Source organism: Saccopteryx bilineata, chromosome 6, assembly GCF_036850765.1.
Source record: "Saccopteryx bilineata isolate mSacBil1 chromosome 6, mSacBil1_pri_phased_curated, whole genome shotgun sequence".
NCBI lineage: Eukaryota > Metazoa > Chordata > Mammalia > Chiroptera > Emballonuridae > Saccopteryx > Saccopteryx bilineata.
In genome coordinates this window covers 119,570,347-119,595,224 of record NC_089495.1, presented here as the reverse complement: position 1 = coordinate 119,595,224, position 24,878 = coordinate 119,570,347, and the positions used below count along the sequence as shown (strand labels likewise).

Below are 24,878 nucleotides of genomic sequence, written 5' to 3'. Positions count from 1 at the left end.
GATGGAAGGAGACTTAACGAGGTGGTGACACACAAAATATATAGCTGATGTATTATGGAATTGTACACCTAAGACCTATGTAATTTTATTAACCAATGTCACCCCAATAAATTCAATTAAAAAAAAATGAGTCCTAGGTTCTCTATGCAGACAAGTGGAAAAAGTAACGTCCTGAAGGCATGAAAACATGGCACATTGGGACTATTTGTAGATCAGAGTAGCTGCAGTGTGAAGAACTGGAAAAGGAAAGTGTAAGAGAGTAGTGATAACAGATGACTGAACAAAGACCAGTACAGGAAGGGCCTCATGTCAGAAAGTGCATAGACTTTTATTCAGTAGGATTTTAACAAGTTGAACTATATAACCATATCTCCAAGTTCATCACAACAGTGTGAAAGAGGAAATAGATGAGGGGCCTTGATAACAGCACAGACTAGAAGATGAGGGCTTTAGACATTGGTATGGCTATGAGATATTTTTGTAAAATTAATCAACAGAATTTCATGATTCATTTGCTATGGGAAGAGAAGGGGAAGAATCTAATGAGCTCCAAACGGCCAGCTTAGGCTATTTGGGGGATAACAGATTGGACAGATTGAGACTCTAAGAATGTTTATTTCAATTAATGGCTTAATGAAATAGCCTAATTTAAATAAACCTGATTTATTTATCTCATTCCAGAATTTCTGTATTGCAGGAGCTTATGGGCAGTATGGTTGAAAAAGCAAGTTACTGGGGGACTAATTTTCGTAGAACAATCTGTAAGATACATGCTTAAAAATCAAATTGTCTGATGGGGCTGAAACATATGGGGCCATCATCTTATTCCCATCATGCCACCCTACAGAGTAGGGCCAGAATCACAATTACCTTTATGTGATTGGTTTTTACTTAATGTCCTATATAATTTTATCATATTGACTCTATATTAAGAATAGCATTCATGATTATTACACATACTCAGTACTCTAAAATGAGAATTTAAGCCTCACACATTTCTTATATATTTTTAAATTTATTATTCAATACAGATATTATAAAAAAAAGATACTGAAAAATTCTCTCACTTTGAAGAGTTCCAAAGTCATTCAAGGGATCAAATTTCAAATCTCAACCTCTTTAAACCTCTTTCTTTCTTTGCAAAATGGGAGTAATAATTTGGTATTATTGTGAAAAATAAGTTAAAGTATCAGAATACTATACATACTTTCAATACATTTCTTTTGGATGAATTACATATACAACTCATATATATGTATGAATTACATAGTTAAATCATATACACACATAAAACACATACATGTGTGCACATATACATATATATTTTTCAATTTTATAAATAGATTTAATAAATTAACATGCAGTCAGTTAACCTAGAATTACCCCATTAAAGTATATTAATGTTTCCAAGTCACAAATATTTCAAGGTACTTAGATAAAAGACATGGTAGTTATTTTTGACATCTTAATTTGGGGAAAGAAGTCTTAAATAGGACTGAATTTCTTCCTATTGACTTTTCTTTCAAATAAATAAGTTTAAGAACTATCCAAAAAGTATAAAACTTCAAGCACTTTAAGAGGAGGCTTTACTATCAGTAAGCAAAACAGACTGTTAAGTAGCACCTCTGGACTTAACTAGAGAACGAAGGGGTGAAACATACACTTGCTAAGACTGTACAGCAGGGTCCCCAAACTTTTTACACAGGGGGCCAGTTCACTGTCCCTCAGACCATTGGAGGGCCGGACTATAAAAAAAACTATGAACAAATCCCTATGCACACTGCACATATCTTATTTTAAAGTAAAAAAAACAAAACAGGAACAAATACAATATTTAAAATAAAGAACAAGTAAATTTAAATCAACAAACTGACCAGTATTTAAATGGGAACTATACTCCTCTCACTGTCCACCAATGAAAGAGGTGCCCCTTCCAGAAGTGCGGCAGGGGCCGGATAAATGGCCTCAGGGGGCCGCATGTGGCCTGCGGGCCACAGTTTGGGGACCCCTGCTGTACAGCATATTCTAGTTTCTTCGACTCTTCAGACTTCATTTTGTTCCCCCATATAAATTTAAAAATACCTAATTCTCAAACCCAGCTACACAGCACAGCTCACCAGGACAGCTTTTTGTAGTCTTATACACTATTCTAGATTTAATAAATTAGAACTTAAGGGCTGGTTTCCAGAAATCTGTTTTTAATTTTCTAAGTGACTCTGACAATCGCCCAATTTGGGACCAACTAACCTAGATAACACTATAACCTTTATTTCTTCCCTCCTGAAATAGGACTGGCATTCAGAAATACATACTCATTTTTATGACCTATGGCTATTAATCACCTCTGTCCATTTTGTTTTTGCTTCATTTGTTATACACTGGTTTACTGGTGTGCTAATTAAAAGTTTAAATAAGTAAAAGTAGAAAATCTGGTTTATGGTATAACAAAATGTGTTTTCATAAAATATTATGTGCCAATAATGTATTTAAACTGCACAAAGAACGTACACATCAACATTTATTTTATAACAAAATGTTTTTAATTCTTTAAGAAAATGTTTTAAGAACTTACTACAATAAAATTTTCAAAACCAAATTAAATATTAAACAAATTACTTTATGGTATAGGACATCATATACATTTTTATGTAACAAAACAGGCAGAGAGATGGGGGCAATCTAAATTTAAAAATTCAGAGAATAGGTGTATTCCTAAGTTTCTGGTTAACTGAGAATTAATATTGTTTAGGACTAGTGGGGTCTTTGGGAATCAATTTTTGTTTATAAAAATAAAAACATTCCCAAACATCAGAAGTATACTGTTCTACCTCAGCAAAGACTCTTTCCTTCAAGGCTCAGAATTCCACAGCTCATTTATCAAATATACAAACAGTATCTGGTTTATTTCTTAAACTTAACTAGCAATGTTACCTTTCAATGGTTGCTTTCGTTATATTTCCTTGCACTCTTCCCAGTGAACCCCGGCCTATTATATGGAAGGTACTGAAACAAGCTTGCATAAAAATTAGCCTTAGAGAGATTTTATTCATGAATAATTCAGCAAGTACTTACTGAAAGCCTACTGCATTTCCAGGTCTAAAACGAGCAGCACAGACACAAGACCTGCCCTAGAGAGCTCCCCATCAGACGCAGCACACTGAGTGTTGGCTGGTTCCAAACCACTGTGAGCATTCAGTTCATCTTTACAGATTTGCATAGATACTGATTTCCTTTGTAAGGACAAATGAAACATCCCTTATGCGTATCATTCAGATTCTCATAAAGGACTTCTGCAATCTGCCTGGGGAAAGGCTTCCACTCTGCTTTTTCCAACTGTCTCTGCCCCTCTGACGATGCTGAGCGCCCTCCTCAGCTCTCCGGACAGGGCCGCTGCCTGCTGCCTGTCCAGCTGGCTTTCTGAGACCCTTCACTACAGCCTTCCGCCCCCTTCACCGTTGTCTGCTTCCCTCCTCCTCACTAGGAGCCTGGTCACCTGCGCTTCCTCCACTTCCCTTTCCTGGCTTCTTATTTACTTGACTCCTGTTAATGCTTCCTTAAATGCTGGGCCTTCAGTGAGTATCATCAATTGGCATTTCTCATTAGCACTTTCTTAAGTTTTGTTCCGAACCTCAGATCTTCCTTATAATAGTCTCTTCCTGTATGTGATTTAGAAATATAATCCTCAGAGAAAGACAATGTTTCTTGAGAATTCCTATTTTAAACTCTGTATTAAGGACTGATAAAGGAATGCATAACTCAGCAAAGGATGCTTCTACTTTATTTTCAATTCTTACCATTACAAGTATTGGATTCTGCAAGATCATACTTAAAACTCTTTGGTGTGTGGTATCAATTTTATACATAAGGGCTAGATAAAAAAAAATTCAATTTTTGGCTCTCTGATATTAAATTTTATATGAACATATGACACTTGAAACTTAAAAAATACCTCAGTGATAAAATGTTAAAATAATTAAGTATTCACTGATATGCTATATTCTTTACAGTAAATGGTATATAATTAAGAATTAAACTATTTTTGAATCTGCAAGTCAAATCTTGTCAAGCAACCGACCATGTATGATCCATAATCACTTTAAAATTTTAACTTTAAATAGAAAGACTGAATAAAATGAATCTTCCAACTGTTCTCAGAAAGAACTATCAGAAGCACCCTCCACAATACAATACAGCTGGAAACCCCATTCACCCCAAATGAGCTGGCTGTGCGCGCTGTGAGGTAGCGGTGCGAGACCAGCGTCTTCTGAAAGATGGGCCCTCAATGCCCAGCTTTCCCTCTGCACACGAAGAGTGGAAGGACAAGAGGGGCGGAGACAGGCAGTCACCCTACTAGTGTTTTCATAGTATTTTAAACGCCTCATTTCAGTTTTACAATACAAATATTTACTTTGAAAGGTAATCCTATCTTCCAAGCAGAGGATGTTAACAACTTCCAACACGATCTCTGGGAATAATTCGCAATTCTGAACCATGCTTTAAAAAAACATTTCCTACACAAACAAACAAAACATAAAGTTAGGTATTTAAAAAGTATGTTATCTTAATAGCCAACAATTACTATATACAACAAAGTACTGTAAAAACAAAGTGAACAGGTGCAGAAGCCCAGACCTCGTCAGAGCCCATGCTTTCTAAGTCTTGCTCCTATTACACTCACATCTTAATAACCCAGCCATGTGTCTGAACAGTTTGAATAAGAACACCAGCCACAAAAATACCAACACACCCAGAAAATCACAATATAAATCAATTTAACCATCAATACTTGCTTTAACACACAATAAAATACCTAAGAACAGAAAAGTAATGAATCTAAATTACCACAGTGACAAAGTTCAGAAACCCTGACCTATTTTGGTGCAATTAACTGATGAGATTTAATTCGTGTCCCATGATATGTGCACCTTTCACTTTTAAGGGAATGCAACAGGTAACCTGTTACAATAAGCAGTAATTTAAATTAATGTAAACTAAACATTTCTAGAGTAAGGAATAAAGCGTTTAATCCTAAGTATAAAGGCACTTTTAGTATAAAATGCCTCATGATTTTCAATGAAAAACCGTTTTAATTTAATAAAACTATATACCTAAAACAACTAAGTTTAACAAATTTACAATTTTAAATTCCTCTTCATTTTCTATATGACTGAATTTCAACCCCAAGATCTATGAAGACAGAAGTATAAGACAGAAGTAATTTAGAATATAATTTAATCATAAATACTCTAGGTTGAGGTAACATTATATTAAAGCATGCTTAATTTCAAGATTAGATTATGTAAATCAAAAAAAGTACAGTTAAAAAAATATAAAACTACCTGTTAAAAAGTTTAACATTACTGTCACTTGCATTCTTGTTAGAATATCAATATACAGCACTGTATAATGTTAAGTTTGAAGTTCTGAGGGTGGACTCATCATTTTGAACTTTAAAAGACTGTACTTCTTTAAAATAATACTAGGCAGGCCTGGCTAGGTGGTGGCGCAGTGGATAGAGCTGGGACATAGAGGACCCAGGTTCGAAAACCTGAGGTCATCAGCTTGAGCACAAGCTGATCTGGCTTGGCTTGAGCATGGGCTCACCAGCTTGAGTGAGGGGTCACTGGCTTGAGCATGGGCTCACCAGCTTGAGTGAGGGGTCACTGGCTTGAGGCCAAAGGTTGCTGGCTTGAACAAGGGGTCACTTTCTCTGCTGTAGCCCCCCATTCAAGGCACATGAGAAAGCAATCACTGAATAACTAAGGAGCTGCAACAAAGAACTGATGCTTCTCATTTCTCTCCTTTACTGTCCGTCTGTCCCTAACTGTCCCTCTCTCTGACTCTGTGTCTCTGTCAAAAGAAAAATACTAGCTCACACTCATGGAATGCTCTATGGATAACACAAACGTGTGTGTGTGTGTGTGTGTGTGTGTGTGTGTGTAGTGTGTGTGTATTTTTCTGAAGTTGGAAACGGGGAGGCAGTCAGACAGACTCCCACATGCACCCAACCGGGATCCACCTGGCATGCCCACCAGAGGGCAATGCTCTGCCCATCTGGGGAGTGACTCTGTTGCAACCAGAGCCATTCTAGTGCCTGAGGCAGAGGCCACAGAGCCATCCTCAGTGCCCAGGCCAACTTTGCTCCAATGGAGACTTGGCTGCGGGAGGGGAAGAGAGAGACAGAGAGGAAGGAGAGGGGAAGGGGTGGAGAAGCAGATGGGTGCTTCTCCTGTGTGCCCTGGCCAGGAATCGAACCCGGGACTCTGCACACCAGGCCGACGTTCTACTACTGAGCCAACCGGCCAGGGCTGGATAACGCAAACTTTTAAGCATTGCACATGGACTATCTCATAACTACCTTAGGAGGTATCACAAAATCACTATTCCAGTAAGAGTACAGTCTTACCTTCACTTTTTGTTATGTGTTAATACTTTTAATACTTATTAGTCATATTTTCTCTTTGTGTAGTAAAAAGCATACATAACTAGTATGTATAATGAAAAAACTATTATTCAGACACTTAGGTAAAGACTGGTATATAATCCATAAAAAAATAGTTCTTCTTCTCTTAAAATCCTATCTAGTACAATTAGAAACAATTATTTAGAATCAACTGACATACATAGCACTACCCACAGCTCCATGAGTTTCAGACAGATACTCACCAGCAGACTGTGCAGGATTTATTCCTATGCCATCTAGAAAATAAATTATAAAACAATCTAAATTATTTTTAAAGCTAAAATGGTTCAATAGTAACAAGGGGCTGGCCAAATAGTGCTGCTGTGTATAGAGGCACAAGCCAAACAACTTAAATCCAAGAACAAGAATGACAATCTTTCAGGTAAATTACCTGCTGAAATCTATTACTATTCTGTATTCACTCATATTGCTGATTCATAAGAAGATCTGTCAATGCAACAATCCTGATATGGTCTCTTAAAGATAATTTAAAAATTCTATTATGCTATATATACAATCAAAATATACACCTTACGTATGTCATTAATCACTTACATATTGCTCCGAGACATAAAATTTTAAGGCTAGGAGAATCCACAAAGTCATCTACCTCAGGTTCCACTGGCACTTGAGAAAAGTTTACAAAGCACCTATGAAACTGAAACTTTCTGGAAAGTAGGCTAGCTTTCTTCTAAATAGAGAAACACCTCAATGTGACAGCATGCAAAATGTTTAGAATGAGAAATTTTGTTGTATCTAAACTGAATCATGCTCCTGCCCGTGAAACCCATCTGCTTAGCCTATCCTAACTGCACAGGAACCCACGTACTAGCAATAAATATTACTCTGTGTTCTTGAAAAACAGTTAAGCCCTCACGACCATCTTTTACTCCTTGTGTATTTGGTGTTTTCTCATAGAGCTAGTTTAATCAAACAATAATTAGGAATTTAATATAATCAGAATTTAAATTATATATCTAATTGAATAAAGTCTTAATTTCTGCAAACATGTAAGAAATAGGTTTCATCAGCAAAGTACCTACAAGGTACATTCCTGCTTAACTTTTTAAATTCTAAAAGCATTTATCAATAGAACATTTAAAAAGACACCTTGATAAATAAAAGTTATTTTCAGTAATAATCTGGCAAGAAGTGACAGGTTATAAAATATACAAAATGCTATACTATATATACCAAAAGCATAAAAAATCTGAAAAGAGCTAACTATGGACAAAAACCTTGACTCAGTATTTACAATTATGTGTATCATTAATGTTGACATAAATTTTGAGCTTTTTGCATTTAATTTTAAATGATTTGACTTTTTAAAAATAATTTCTATAGTTCTGAGGTAATAAATAGCTTTAAAATAAATTCTTACCATTGGTAATAATTGCACTTGTAGCTGCAGGAACTTTAAACTAAAGGGGAGAAAAAGAAAATAAATTTTATACATACACAGTCTATAAAAGATGGTTAACTTAAGCGTTAATGGTATACATATAACGCTAAAATGTGACTTAGTGACTTAGCTTTTAGGATAAGTATTCATTAAAAAAAGTGCTAGTGTAACTTGATTTAAAAAATATATTGTTCTCCAAATACTACATTTCACTATATCTAGGACATCATGGATTATAAAAACGCACTTTATTTTTACTCACTACCAAAAAAACTCTCAAAAACTAAAAAAAAAAAAAAAGGCCCCACTATCAATCAATCTATGACCCAATGTTTACTCTTTCAGACTTAAGAAATGCTGCTTTCATTGCATTAACTTTATCAAATAAAATATAAACTAAAATAAAAACAAACCAATTGCTTAGCCTATTCCTACAATTTCTTTATAGAAAAGTAGGTTCAAATAAATGCTCTCCTGTATTTACTGGGAGGCTACCCAAGCCTCATAGTCATAGTCCTTCCTCAAATTCTCCTTTAATGTACTGAAATAAATCCCATGGGATGGCAATACTCTTAATTATGTCACCAGAAAATAATTACTAAGTTCAAGTATGTGCAGTGATGTCAGCTAGACAATTATCTCATTGCCACATGGCTAACAATGAAAATAAGACTCCACTGATCCACCTTCAGAGATGTAAAAGGGTGTGCTTTCTACATCAATGAAATACGGTATAAAACTTGGTAGCTAACAGGTAGAATTCTTCTCAATGCTCCACAGATCAGTGTTGTCCAAGTATATTCATGTCTTCATAGTTCATTAATTAAGTTATCCAACAAATGTTTATTATGTACTTCTACACTATGGACAAGTTGTATAGATAGTATAGTTGAGTTTTGTAACCAAATAAGTTGGAAAAACACTAAGTTATATTAATATTCTTTTTGAATTTTTAAAAATACACTACTAATACAACTTATATTTAACTCCAAGAAGGAAATAGTGAATGAAAAATTTCCCATTCGTTTTGGCCACTGATTCCAGTTTTTCTTAGAATTGTCTTCTTTTTCTTTGGTGGTTCTAGCACTCTAGGAAATATACTCTGGGAAATGCTGCTCTCAGTCTTTACAATGGTTACACATGCACCACTGAGGACAACATCTGAAAGCTTATTTTAATTTATAAATTGAAGAATGCCCTTTTTAAATGAAAGCTAAATTACATGTAAGAACAGTTATGTGTTACAGGGTTATATGCTTACATATAATTTTAGTGTCCATATGGTACATAAATTGTAAATGTCCTTTTAAAGATTTAAGAACTTTAAATAAACCTAATTTAAAATAACTTCAAAAATTATTTAAGGTAGAATTACTTAATAAAGCTTGAATCAAATACCCAAATTAAGTATAGGACATCTCAGATTTACAAAACTTGAATATTACAAAGTTTCTAGATCCTACTGAGTGTGTCTTAAAAATTCTCACATTATGTCCATTTTAAGATAAATTAGGTATTTTCTTAGTCATATTTTACTAATTCCTAAAATACTGGCAACGTATTTTATGAACATTAAAAATCAAAAGCAACTACTGACACCCCTTTTCACTTTTCCAGAATGTAGAAGCAACAGTTAAGCTGAAAATTCGGGGAAAGCATCACCAGAAAGTAAAGTACACTAAGTACTACTACTTTTGTCCCTAATTACTGACAAGTTTTCTCTTGGACTCAAAGTGTATTTTATGTTCCTCAGTTTTTATTTATTTTCTTCCTCAGTCTATAAATCTTATAATTTATAATGTTAAGAGGCTCTTCTCAGGTTCTGACAACTCATGACTCATTCATGTATTGGAGGATTTTATCTTTTTTTATTAAGAGAACTTTACTAGGGATTTAAACCCAGACTCTTGGGTTGGTTAAGTGAACTCTTGTTCCCACTGAAAGATTCTACAGTGTCATCTTATAAAAGGCATTCTCACTGTTGCCCGAAAACCTTAATCTTTGTAAATGTGTAACAACCGTAACCCATAACAATTATAAGCTGTATTAAAAATTTAACCAATACATGTGAAGTTTGTTAGTTTATTTTCTATTACAAGTCTGTTAGGATGTTCTTATCCTCATACTAATAGACAAAGATGACATCAATGCATTTACCTTATAAAAAAACACATAAAACAATTAGAAAGTAGAAAAATAAATATCAGTTATTATAAATAAATCATTATCTATAAATACAGATTTACTTCTTATACTAGAATCTGTGAAATCTTCTTTGTCCCAGACGAGGAATATTTTCTGCATGATTTGTGTAATAAAAAGTAATGATGATGCTATATTCAGATTTGTTTCCATCTCTTTTTACTTTCTCTTCTGTATGAAGAATGGATCAAAACTGACTATAAAACATGTATTACTGCTTTTCAGTTGAATGCTGAATGATTATGATGGCAGTGGTACCTGAACATAGTTCACAAGGAGCTGTGAGTGATTATTTTCCATTAATCACTTAAATAAAGAATTATGGGTCAAGCTGGTTTCTTATTTAACTAAGATTATTTTTCCATGACTACAAACTTTCCTAAAGATTCTGAACCAAAACACCAGATTTGAATTACTCTGTACCAGTACAGAACTTTTAACTTCACAGAATTTTAGTAAAGCTAGTATACTTCCACTCAAAATTATTTAATCAGACAGAAAAAAATAGGCATTAATTACATACTCCCATTTTACAGATTAAGAAATTTGAGGAAGAGAGAAATTGAGAAGCTTGCTTGTCGCATAGATAGTTAATGACACATTTAAAATAGGAACCCTAAGTCTCTATGTCACAGTGGGTGTCATTTCTACCCAAGCTACTCTTCCAAGTGTCACGTCCAAAAAGTGGCTTTAGAGAAGCTTCTAAAGATAAGTCTGGATGGGAAGTTTTTATTTCTTAAATACATAACATCAAAATATTTTAAAAAATCTAGACACTTTTAAAAACAAATTCTGACAGTTCACATACTCATACAAAATTTAGAAAATGTGATACTTATAAAATTATAATTTTAGAATCAAAAGTAGTAAAAATATGAGTATACAAACTACAGTGATATACTATTTAAAAAATTTACATATCATCAAACCATTTCCATTTCAATAACAATTTTCCTCTTAATTTTCAATGGTTGTATTAAGTAGATGTGTCAATTTGTTGAACTCATTTTTCTTTTATCTGTAAGTCTTGAACTCCATTGTACATATATCTGTAAGTAAAGCTTAACATTTTGATAGAATTAACCTAGTAATAAATGCACATGGAAGCGGTGGGTCAAAAGTGCATGCAAAATTTATAGATTTTTCAGATACACTGCCAAATTATATTCTACAGAGGTTGTTCCAATTTCTATACTTACTTCTTCTGCTGCAAACTTTAAGACTGCTGTGAAAGGAGTACTTTCAGGAACACTGAGTCTGCAAGAATTAAAAAGAATTTTTTAAAAAGCTGATTTTTTTTAAAACTTTTTCTTTGTATTGGCTATTACAGCAGAGCTAGACAAATCTGTCTTTTGAGTTTGAAGACTATGTATTTTGACTGCACACTACATTCATTAACTCTAAAATTAAAAAAACTGGAAAATTAACAACCCATACTGGTACCGATTTAGACATTTTTAATACTTTGATACAAAGAGGTCTAGAATATGGAATGCTGCTCACTTCCAGAGATGGAGTTGAGTCTCCTCTTGGTCTCCAATCCACATACATTTTACTCAATGCAGGAATGTCACTTTCACTGTAAGAGAAGGCTACCTGGGAAGCATCACCAGAACAGAAATCACGAACCTTTTAATACATCTAAAAGAGTATAGACCAAGTTGATAAAAATGAGTGAGTTTACTATGGCAGAATGTGAAGTCATTTCTCACAAAACTTTTATATCATCATTAGATAAGTGCTTACTATAACCCAAAATAACAGTTTGGAAAGTGATGCTTGATTTTGTTACTGACTTGTAGAGTCAGGTGTATTAGAGGTTGCTGATAAACATTCAATCTATAAATTTTTCAATTTAAAAACTAAAAAGAACCCTTAGGATTATATCCTAAGGATTACTTAAAGTCACAGGAGGTAAAATAAAGTAAAATAAAAAATATAATATTCCTAAGGCAAGATGAATCACTATCATTATAGACATAACAGATTCTTTTTCACAGCAGGAAAAAGACTTAAAGCTAACACTTCTCTATGAAACTTCTCTATTTGTTCCCCATGTTATTCTATGTTTTAATACCAACAATTATGTAACATTTTCACATATATATCCCATTTCTTATTGTACAGATCACTGAACACAAAAATTGTATCTGACTCAGTTCATCATAACAATCTCCAGTAAGTGTAAAAAGATTACTTGGCTGCCTCAATCCCATCCTCCAAAACACATCTGAAAATAGTTATTGTTTTTACCTTTCTTTACTTTGGGGGAGGGGGTCAAGTGGAAAAAAAATAAAAATTCTAAATGGTCGTTTGTTTAAAAATTATTAAGTTGGCAATGTGAGTTTACAAAGGAACAGCACTGCAACTATTTTTGCATTATATTTGTTGTTTAGACACTGAGATTCTTCCTTAACAGGACAACTTCGAAAATCTTAAGTTTCAATTCACTTTTGAAATGGAGACTGGAAATGTCTTTGTAACACATAACTAAATGTCATATTGATGTTCATTAAAACAAGCTTCTACTTGTATATTAAATTGTAAGATTATTCAAAGACAATCTGATACAACCAAGTGGAAAATTTTTTAATGTACATTCTATGTGGCAGAAAATTGGCCCTAGCTGGTCGCTCAGTGGATTGAGCATCACCTGGTGTATGGATGTCCCAGGTTCTATCTGTAGTCAGGATACACAGAAGCAGCGACTCTTTGCTTCTCCCTTCCTCCCTCTCTCCATTCTCTTCCTCTTTTCCTCCCACAGCCAGAGGCCCAGGGGCTCAACTGGTTTGAGCGTAGCCCTCCGTGCGGAGGATGGCTTGGTAGGTCCAAGTGCATCAGCCTCAGGTGATAAAAATAGCTTGGTACTCCAGCATCAAACCAAGATGGGTGGATCTCGGAAGGGGTGCATGCAGGAGTCTGTCTCACTATCTCCCCTCCTCTGACTTAAAACAAAAATTAAAGAGGGACTAGGAACTATTGGAACGCTGTAGACTTTATCTAGATTTGAATTTGTTGTTTGCTAGTCTCTTCATTTTGTAAAATGGCACTTATACAATATACTGATGTTTTTTTTTGGGGGGGGGAATAGGAACTATCCTGTATATTAATGTGAACTTTTAAAATCAATTACTGGAAAAACTTTTTTTTTAATGTCTATTTCATATAAATTGAACTATGATACAACTTGACAAGTGCTGTTATAGAGTAAGAATAGTTTCTACAGGAAACTAAAGAATGACAAAATGAACTCCCTGGACAATTACAGAAATCTTCAGAGGTAAAATTTTGATTAAATGGTACTGTTTGTCAAGAAGTGAACTTCATTTTTTGCTGATAAAAGAGTGTGTAAAAGTAGGAAGGATTTAAGACTTGCCTTTCAATTCAGAAATAGGGTGGCTGAAGTTTTGTTAAATGGTGGTCGTAGTAAAAAGGGGGGAGAAGAGATGGGAAGTAAGACTGGAAGACTGGAATCAAATTGGAAGAGCTAAAGTTTTTAATTTATTCTTTACAGAAAAGGGAACGATTTCAACATTTCTATAACCTAGTAACAATACTAACAGTGACTCTATCCACAAACAAAAACAAAACTGAAAATTCTGACATTGACCAGAATTTAGAATCAAAACGTCCTTCTTAGAATTCAACCATTAGTAATGTTAGAAATGTCATGGGCCTGACCAGGCAGTGGCGCAGTGGATAGAGCGTTGGACTGCGATGCGGAGGACCCAGGTTCGAGATCCCAAGGTCGCCAGCTTGAGTGCGGGCTCATCTGGTTTGAGCAAGGCTCACCAGCTTGGATTCAGGTTGCTGGCTTAAGCAAGGGGTTACTCAGTCTGCTGTATCCCCCTGGTCAAGGCACATATGAGAAAGCAATAATGAACAACTAAAGTGCCACAATGAAAAACTGATGATTGATGCTTCTCATCTCTTTCCATTCCTGTCTGTCTCTATCTAGCCCTCTATCTGACTCTCGCATTGTCTCAAAAAAAAAAAAAAAATGCCATGGATGTTTCTCTTTCAAAGTATGTTTACCTGCTTGAAAGCAAATAGTGACGTTAAAAAATTAAAGCATGTTTTTCTATAAATCTTACGAGTTGCTTTTACTAGCACCCAAGTTTAGTTACTATAGTTATATTTACTTTGAATAGGACACAGCACAACTACCTTTACATATATGGACACACGTTATGCATATTTTATACACACACATATCCATATATAGATTACACACACACACACACACACACTACACTAAACAGATATGCCTCTTAAATCCATCCAGTCACAAATATTAATTGAACTGGTACAATGTTCCAGCTACTCTGATAGATAATGATGCTGTCCTACTGTCCTCTTTCTCTCTATCCTTCTCAGTCCCTTTCTTTTTTCCTAAAGCACATTTTATACATTAATGAGAATAATCCACTGTAAAGTGAAAAATCTAAGATGATGAAGAGAGCATGATCTGCTTTCTGCTTTAATCTTGAGAACACGGAAACAGGTTAAGATCCAGAGACCAAGTGGTACAATTGTTTTGTCATACTAGTAAAATCATGTTTTCCATCCCACCAGGATTGTGGACAAAAATGATACATTTATATACTGCTCACAAAAATAAGGGGATATTTCAAAATAAATACGAAGTCATAAAGAAAAAATGCATTTGATTTTTTATTACTAAACAAGAGCATTAGAAAAGCAAATGACAAGTCAAAGAAAGTTGTTTGATTATGCAAATGAGATGCAAACCCAACTTTTATTTCACTGGTGAAAATGCACTATACAAAAGGCTGAAAGTACTGGGGTACCTGCATGTTCCCTGATCCCCTAATTTTTGTGAGCAGTAGCTATAGGTTTATTTACAAAGCTTTGTAAATGTGATAAAAATTAGAGTTTTCTTCGGATGGCTTGAAATAAATGGGGAAAGGAACTGTAGGAAGCGTAAAGATATATGTATATATTTAAAAAATAATTTCAGAGAATGAAGAGGAAAATAAGCAAATTTGGAAAATGTAGCACACTGTTGGCTACTACTGAGAATGGCCACGAATTTTACGCAAAACCCATCAGCCTGGTTTTATAATTTTCTCCAGGAGCATTCAGGCATGTAAAGAGAACTCAGTGGCTGAGTTCAGAGTTGGCTTTCGCCAAGTGCTTGGAGTGAAGTATACTGGGTGGGGAGGAGGGTACTAGAGTTGACTAACACAGCTGTTATGGTTCAATTAGGAAGCCCACGATACTAATAATTAATAAACTTTTATTATGCATAAAATCTTACTGGAAACTTGTTCTTTGCGGCATTTCACATGACTTCCTGCTGCTGTGACCACGATAATGTTCACCTATTCGGAGGTCCAGGTGAGATCGACGCTGTTAACAGCGTTAAGAAAAGGCCCACAAGACTAAACTGCCTTATTCCCACTAACAACTCCTTTCTAATCCCAACATAGTTAGGACTTGGTGATGCCGAGTGGTGAGTCCCTCACACACAAGAGCCAGAGCCTGACAGCAATGAACGCCCGAGGAATTTCAGAACCTAGACGGGGATGCCCTCTCTTCCCTCCTCTAGCAGCTGGTCCAGGGGGCAACAGGTCTTTCCGATCTCCGAAGACAGGGCTGTTGGAGGATCTCAGTCTCTACCAGAGCCGGGTCCGCAGTCCTGCCACCGCCACCCGCTCTCAGGCCCGCTCGGGACGAGGAGGCGCCCCAGGGAGCGAAAGGACGCGGCCAGGGGCTCGGATCGCACAGAGCGCCGGGCTCCAGCCGGCCCAGGCTGCTCGCCACTACTCACACTTTGTACGGCAGCCGCGGGTCGGAGGTCAGCGTTATCTTAAAGGAAACCTTGGACCTGGGAAAGAGACCGGAAGAGAGTTAAAGTCAAGCAGCGGGATCGAGGACCCGAGCGGCTGCAAGAAGACACTTACATGGTGAAGCCGGCCTAGGCAGAGAAGCCAACTTCCCCGCAGGGGCACCGCTTACGCTAGGAGTCCCACTTCCGCTGGGAGACCACTTCCGCCGTGTGGGACCGCCCCTCCTCGCTCAGGACCACGTCTCCCTAACACACTGGGGGCCTCCAGCGTCCTGCTGTCCACGGCGATGCCTGAAAATCGGCCTTAGGTGCTCACCTCGGCGGAAAATTCATGTTAGAAATACCTGCTGACTTTGCATTTTTATTTCTTACAAGAACGTATGAATTGTAAAGGATTAATATATTTTTCTAAATGCAGTTATTTGCTGCCATATTTCTGTCAGGCATCACAAACGTGGGCGTAGGCATCAGGACCTTAGGTCCCAGCTGGCCGGCTACGGCGGAAGTCTGTGTACACCAGGAGGGCGGGGACACTCTCACGAGTTGCTAAGTCAACGTGGGCGGGAAAAGCTCCAGAACGTGGAATGTCACCCTGCTTTACTGTTAGCAGCGATTAAAAATCTGTGCCCAGGAAGAAAAAAAACCTGTGCTCGAGGTTCTTGTCTCTTTGTCTCTCCCTGCCTCTGTTTATATTTATATATATATGTGATAAAAATAAATAAATAAGTAAATAAACAAACAACCCGTGTCCTGGGGCAGCCACACTGGAGGACTTTGTAAAACTTAAAACACGTGACTTTTTTGTCAATGACCTTCTTTCCCTAAAATTGTCAAAATATGACAGCAGCCAATAGCTGTCAGGTGCCAAGGAATCAAAATTATACCTTTTTTTTTGTCAGATTATAAAAAAAAATAAGTTTTCGTTGTGCCGCAGGATTTTAGTAATTAGTTTACATGTGTCATGAGGTGAAATGTTGAAAACTGTTGGTATTATTATGTTGTCTTTCCAGCACCCCAAACCTTGCTGTAATTTAGATTTCGTATATTCTTCCCTTCCCACTTTACTCTGCAATACTGGTATCTATTATATTTCCGCAGATGAGAGAGTTATCAAGTTGGTGAGAAAGACAGATCACTGCATTTGGCACGTGAAATCTAGCTGGGAAGAGAAGTACAAATTCACTGAGCGTGTTTTCTTCAATTTATTTATGTCCTCCTTTTCATTGTAAAAACGTTGGTCACCTTAATGCACTTGTAATCTTTTCCACCTTGCACTCACTTACTGAAGCTAAAAGCGAGGGATGCCAGGATGAATAACAAATGTAGGTTTCAGCAGTTCTTGTATAGTGAGGGAGGAAGACTTAGGTCCTCCAAATTTTATTACAAATCTAAGCATCTGTGTTTAGGGAATAAACATCCCTCTCACAATATCTGCAACACTCTTTTTAAGAAATATTAGAGTTGCCTGACCTGTGGTGGCGCAGTGGATAAAGAGTCGACCTGGAAATGCTGAGGTCACCGGTTCGAAAGCCTGGGCTTGCCTGGTCAAGGCACATATGAGAGTTGATGCTTCCAGCTCCTCCCCCCCTTCTCTCTCTCTGTCTCTCCCTCTCCTCTCTAAAATGAATTTAAAAAAAAATTTTTTTTTTTCTGACCTGCAGTGGATAAAGCATCGACCTGGAAATGCTGAGGTCACCGGTTCAAAACCCTGGCCTTGCCTGGTCAAGGCACATATGGGAGTTGATGCTTCCAGCTCCTCCCCTCTTCTCTCTGTCTCTCCTCTCTGTCTCTCCCTTTCCTCTCTAAAATGAATTAAAAAATTATTTAAGCCTGACCTGTGGTGGCGCAGTGGATAAAGCGTCAACCTGGAAATGCTGAGGTTGCCGGTTCGAAACTCTGGGCTTGCCTGGTTAAGGCACATATGGGAGTTGATGCTTCCAGCTCCTCCCCTCTTCTCTCTCTCTTTATTTTTTTCTCTCTCTTTCTCTCCCTCTCCTCTCTAAAATGAATAAATAAAAAATTTTAAAAAAAAGAAATAGAGTGTTGGTCAAATAAGTTTGTAAATATGATTTTTGTTTGCTCGCTTATAGTTTGCTTTGGGGGCTGGGCAATGCCAGATACTGTGGTCTGTGAGGTTGCAGGTTGCCTTCCTGATTGGGAGGGGCCATTGTCTTGCTAATGTTGACTGGAAAAGAGATTCTGCCTCACCACGGAGAGATGCAGGAGGATTTCCTTTTTCTCCTTTCCCTCCATGGGAAAATTGGGTTTTCTGCTTTTCCCTTGGCTTTTCTGGTGGCTTAACTGTCTTGGTGAGACACCAATAAACAGAATGGCTCACCATCCTTCAGCTCCACTGTTTCTTCACCATCTGCCCAAATTCAAAGAGAACCTGCATGTGAATGGCCATGATGGCGGTGGTGGCCCCCGAAATTTACATAGAAACAGGTAGGCATTAAAATAATGAGGAGATTAGTTAATCTTTAGAATATTATGTGAGATTACTTTTCTTCACATTGCATCCATCTCCATGATTTATTTATTTTATAACTGGAAGTTTGTACTTGTTGAACCCCAACCACTAACATGTTAATATCTATGAGCTTGTGTTTTTTCAGTTGATTTTTTTAGATTCTACATGTAAGTGGATCATACAATTTTGCCTTTCTCTGTCTCATCTCTTAGTATAAAACCCTCAATATCCTCCATGTTGTCACAAATGGATTTCATTCTTTTTTATGACTGAATAATATTTCTGTGTGTGTGTGTGTGTGTAGATCAGATTTTATTGACCTGGATGGATATTGTGTTACGGATATCCAAGAGAGAAATAGGGAAGTAATTGTAGTGGGAATTTCATCTTTCCATGATTTTGCAGCAGACTGCTCTTCTATGGATCACATCTACCCATGGAGAGAGTGCTGGTTCTGCTGTAGGAAAGTAAGGCTCCAACACTAAGATTTTTGAGAATAACAAAAAGGAGAAAACTGATTGTGTTAATCTGGTGTCAGATAACAATAAAGTCTCTATTTCTGAGAATACAGATCCTCTCACTCCACCACCCACCAAATGAGTTCTGAAGGGAGGTCACAGATTAACAGCAATGTTTAGTTCACACACTCCTGCACCCAGCAGCCAGGAAAGGCTGACACTTGTTTGTATTTTAAAACAACATCTGCATCTTATTTTAATAGTTTTGTTTCTGTTCCTTTATAAAAAAACATATGTCAAATCCTAAAAAGAAAAGCATATTTTGATTAAAAAGTTTCTATTGAATATATAAAAAGTAGTGAAGACAGGATTCAACCTCAGGCAGTGTGACTTCAGTACTGATATCTGCTGCTATAACACAGGAGGTCCAGATCTGGTGGTGTTGTGAGATCCCAAAGAAACCATAAAGAGTACCAGATGGAATAGACATAGCTTTAGTTACTTACATATAGAGGCAGCGCTGGAAGTTAGAGGTTGATGAAAGCTTCATGTCCCTGAGCGAGGAGGCATCAGTTTAAAATAGCCAAATCCTGGGAAGTTACTCAAGTGAAAATCTTTGTCTACATGTGAGCAAGTTGGTAAGCAGGGAGCAGTGGAGAGGGTATGTGCCATTCTGTGTTGTTCTGTCTTGAAACATATTTGGTGACTCAGTGCCATTGTTCTTAGTAAATCCTTAGTTATAGTTCTACTACCCTATGTCTCATGGCCCATAGTCAGGATCCATGACCACAGTGTCATATGACTGGGGAGTGGGGAGGATCATGTCCAGTGTCAACCCTACAATTGCCTCTGCAGAAAACACGCTGCTCACAAAATATGGGGGTATTTTATCACTTCATATTCATTTTGAAATATCTCCTAAATTTTGTGATCAGCATATATTAATATAGTACAGGGGTCAGGAACTTATGACTCGTGAGCCAGATGCGGTTCTTTTGATGGCTGCATCTGGCTGGCAGACAAATCTTTAATAAAAAAAAATAATGTTAAAAATAAAACATTCTCATGTATTACAATCCATTCATTTCCTACCGCTCATGTTCATGGTTGCGGGTGGCTGGAGCCAATCACAGCTGTCCTCCGGGACAACACCAAATATTTATTGGATAATGCATAATGTACACGGGTCATTGTATGGCTCTCATGGAATTACATTTTAAAATATGTGGCGTTCATGATTCTCTCAGCCATAAAGGTTCTCAACCCCTGATATAGTACATTATATCAAATGAAAGGGGAAAACATTGTGTTCCCAAGATATATTAAAAACTGCTTATTGATAAATGTTTAGAATTCTTTCCCACTTCAATCCCCTCTCTTCCTCATATGTTTGTCTCTTCAGGTCATTGCATAATTTCTAGAGCTTTCTGAGTTTTATTTTCTTGAAGCAAGAGAAATTATAAATGAATTAATTTATATTTAATATTTTAGTTCTTTTAACTTTGTTGAGTCCTTCAGCAAAATTTGGAAAATATGACAAAGAAAGGACCTTATTATTTACTAAAAAAAAGTGCTGAAGTATATTTAATGATTGTAAGCAAAATTAAACTTTGGGTTTTAGGAGGTAATTGAGAAATGTAACATTTTGAGACAACAAAGCATAAATAGCCTAATGTGTTTTGGAAGAGTTCCAATTAGTATCATATAGAGACACAAATGATTGTAGAAGTACATAGTGTGACCACATTGAACTCATTAAATGTTAATAAAACATACCAGTATTCAGTTTGCAAGAAAATATAAATTTCTCATTATTAGAAGATATTCAATGCAAATTAAATACAGTGTATATACAAAAACAAAAATTATTTGCTTACATAGTTATAAAAATTCTCACCAGTTTTTTCTCTTTTAAACAGTTTACATTCAGTATTATTCTGTATTATTTTCAGATATACAACAAAGTAGTTAGAAAATCATGTAATTTACAGAGTGGTCCCCTACCCACACTTCCAGCACCCACTGGTTCCTTAGATAACCATCATGATACTGACTATATTTCCTATGCTGTATTCTACATCTCCGTGACCATTCTGCTCTCTGTGCCTACAAGTCTGCTTCTATTTTGTTTGCTTTTTTTTATCCACAAATAAGTAAAATCATATGTCTTATTATATTTTTAATAACTAGGCTATATCACTTGTGTTTTTATATAGTGGAAGAATTGAGAATCTAGACTACAATTTTATATAAAAGGAATACATTAACCCTGTATTTATTTATTTATTTGTTACACAAGAGACAGAGATGGGGAGGGAAAAAGGGAGACAGGAAGGGTGAGAGAGGAGAAGCATCAATTTATAGTTGTGTCACTTTAGTTGTTCATTGATTGTTTTTTACACATGCCTTGATTGGGAGGGGGTGAAAGGAAAGACCCTGCACAAATATGAATGATAGTTAACTTCAGAACAGGGGTTATTTGGAGATAGGAGGAGATCTTGGAGTGTGTTAAACATAACAGGAGACTGGCTTGCACTCATCTGAATGCAAGTACACGGGATTCTTGGAGGAATGCCATCAAGAACCAGATATCCTTTTTGATTGATAAACTCTGAGACTCGGATTCCTCTCTTGACCTGGATCATGAAGGAAGCAGTAGATGTGCAGGATTATGAATGGTATGGTTGGGAAAAAAGGCTTTTGTAGCTTTCTGGTTTTATCTGCTGAGCTTTTGCTTTTGGAACTCAATAAATATGCAGTGGTGCAGTTTCTCGGGGCTGATTCTGCTTCTGAGTTTCAGCCCTCTGCTTGTACTACTTTCATCTGATGTGTCTTATTCCTTGTGAGTCCAAATCATAAAAAAAAATTATAAAACCTGGTGCCCAACATGGGGCTCAAAAGGAGCGAGTTGCAGTCTCGAGATCATCAGACCAAAGGGGAAACAGTCCTCTTGGTGGTAAGCGAAACCTTCGGGATATTTTAGGCAGAGTCATGAGACCCAGTGTATAAAATTATTGCAAGCATTGTTAAAAGGGTCCAGTATAACTATTAAAGATAAAGTTTTAAGTTACTTTTAAAAAATGTTAGGATGCATTGTTATTGGTTCCAGCCACAAGGAAAAGCTCCTTTAAGTTTGAAAACATGGAAACAAGTAATGAGAACTTTATGGTGAGCTCATCAACAAGGAGACACTATTCCTCTTTCTGTTTGGTCTCTTTGTAATTTAATTTCCTTGGCTTTGCAACCATTACAGTCTGACTCTGAATCCTCACGGCCTCCAGCTTGTGAAGTAATGTCTGATATTGATAAAGTTGAGGTCATAGATGTTGAGACATGTACTTATGAGTCTGCCAATGATATTTAAGGAAGACCTCTTCCTCCTTTTCCCATTGATAAAAAGGCAAACGTTATGACTATTTAAAAATTGAATTTTCAGAGTCTTCTATTGACTTACAAGGTAATAATCAAGATGAGTCTGATGAGGTAGGAAATTTAGATCAAATTCCAGCATCTAAAATGGCTGATCTGTTCTTACATGACTAGATAAACAAAATAGATAAGAGACTTAAGAAGTTAATTGAGGAGTTCAAGAAATTGAATCCTTAAAAGATGATCCATATAAATGTATAAATGCAGCTGAACCTACAGCACCTGCGTATCAACTTAAAAGAGAAGTCTGTATGGGATCATTTCAAAAGGTGCCTTTAACCTCTATGATGCAGACTATTGTAGAAGGGCAAAATGCTGGGGATCCTGATGCTTATGGTGTTCCTATTGGGGCTCCCCCATACCCTGTTACTATAATACAGCATCCTCCAGATGTTCAAAATCGTCAAGGATATATTCAATTTGACCATCGACCTATTCCTTTTAAAGTAATTAAAAATTTGAAACAACCAATAGTACAATATAGGATGCAATCTACTTATGTTAAGGAACTATTACAAGGATTGGCTAATGAGCATAGACTCATACCGTATAACTAGGAAGTGTTAGCTAGAACTGTATTAGATACTGTTGCGTTTTTACAATTTCAAACCTGGTAGAAAGATAAAGCAGACCAAATTGAAAGGAGGAATGAGGCTAATAATGTTTTGATAACTAGTGCTCAATTATAAGGATCAGGACAATGGTTTGAAATACAAAGATAATTACAATATAATGATAGTGCTATTGTACAAACTCATATTTGTTGCATGAGGGCTTAGGAAAAAGTTGAGCCACCAGGTAAAAGTACTGCTTCCTTTATAAAGATTCTTCAATTTCCAAATGAACCATATATAGAGTTTATTGCTCCATTGATACTATTAGCAAGACTGTAGCTCTACCAGAATTAAAGGATATGTTAATGCAGACTGTGTTCTTTTGAAAATGCTAATCCAGAGTGCCAGAGAGCAATAAGACCTTTAAAAGCACAGGGAGCTCCCATTGATGAGTATATTAAAGCTTGTATGGATATAGGCTCAGAATGATATAAGGCTAATTTATTAGCTGCAGCATTAAAAGGAACTTTTAATTGAAGCATGACTAAATGTTTTAATTATAGCAAATTAGGCCATGTGAGGAAAGATTGTAAAAGGGGACAAAAAGGTTATAACTGTAAGAATGAGACGGCACTTGAACACCAGGTGTGCAGGCTTTATTAGAGGAAAAAGACCTGCCAGGGCACTTCTCTGGGAAGAAGAGCCCCCAAAACAGACTGAGGTAAAACTTTATAGGGTTGGGGATAGCCTCGAGCAAGGGTGTGCTGGTATGTTCGGCTCTCTGGAATACTCCTCTTTGGGGTGATTGACCAGCTTCCTGGAATTCCTTTGTCCCAGGGGCGATTGTCTAGTAATTAAGGGTGGGGTCAGGCAGCCAAGCAGAACAGCAAAAGGGCAGTTGTAATTCATGTATCTATCATTTCTCAACTCTGTGGTTACATATAAAAGAAAGGCAGTTATTAATTTTATAATATATGGTGAGGGGTGATGAGAAAGAGGAGAAAAAATTTGGAAAATTATTGTTTCTTTTGGAGAGAACTCAAGAAGAGAACCTTGTCAAGCCATATTTCCCATTCAGTTAAGGAGGTCATCAATTTCCGTGCTGTGAGGTCTGAACCAGGCGATATTTTCGAAAACCTGAGTGAGGAAGTAAAAAAAATCTTGTGAGGTAATAATTGTGAATTGCTTGCTGTGAGTGCCGAGTGGACAGAGTGACATGGTGATACATGGTCTCCTGGATGAGCCTCATGAGATATGCTGGTATGGTTCCTCTTGAATGGGAGGATATGTGGAGATTTTTATAAACAGGGAACCTGTTGGTGTAAGTTTTTAGAAGGACTGAATATGTGTGGTTAAAAGGAAGGGGGTTTGGAGAACATTCAGGAGGGAACTTCTCGGGCTGAGGGGCAGCTTTTTCCTGCTGTCATCCCTACCTATTTGATATTTCCCTTGTGAAGTTCTCCTTGGCGTATTGGGGATAGGAGTGTAGGAGCATTTGATTGTAGGTAATCCTAGAGATTTCTCTCATTCGGGCCTGTAGGAACTTGATAAAGAAGAGGGCAAGAATTTGGATAAGGAGGGTTGTATAGCAGGTATAAGGCCAGGAACCGACATCGTGGCCATTCACATGCAGGTTCTCATTGGATTCGGACAGTCGGTAAAGAAACAACGGAGCCAAAAGCAGATGGGCTGTCATCTTTAATTCTAGCTTGCACCCAGCGGGCAAGTAAAAAACATACACTGGGCTCCAAAACCCAATCACATTCAGTGCTCACAAAGCTACTGATTTATCCGAGTTTCCTAGAATCAAAGGTTTCTAGCTCACCAGCCTTATTCTCCTCAGTTCCCCATCTCCTTCCTTATCCCAGATACAAACTCTGCAAAAACTGGCTTTTCACTCAACACTCCGCCATCTTGGCTGCTTCTCCTGGCCTACTCCACGTGGCCTCTCTCTGCTCTGCTCTCTCCTCTAATACTATTCCCAGGAACCAAGAGAGCAAACTCTAGTTCTGCCCCCACTTTATAGTGTAGCTTCACAACCTCTAATCCAATATACAAAATAGGGAAGTCTCTAATATAAAGTCACTT

At 36.8% G+C, this 24,878-nt stretch overlaps 1 protein-coding gene across 2 annotated transcripts; it reads right to left on the bottom strand.

Moving 5' to 3' along the window:
- Positions 1–309: 309 nt before the first annotated feature.
- On the bottom strand, positions 310–16,103 carry UFM1 (ubiquitin fold modifier 1). Of its 2 annotated transcripts, none has more exons than XM_066235375.1 (6): positions 15,995–16,103; positions 15,862–15,918; positions 11,267–11,324; positions 7,845–7,884; positions 6,667–6,699; positions 310–4,511 (listed from the first exon to the last, which is right to left on the bottom strand). In XM_066235375.1, coding segments are annotated over exons 1-6 (258 nt in total). In that variant the 5' UTR covers positions 15,997–16,103; the 3' UTR covers positions 310–4,443. The 2 variants fall into 2 exon arrangements, with proteins under 2 accessions (XP_066091472.1, XP_066091473.1); XM_066235376.1 differs by lacking the exon at positions 15,995–16,103 and adding an exon at positions 11,571–11,708.
- Positions 16,104–24,878: the final 8,775 nt, after the last annotated feature.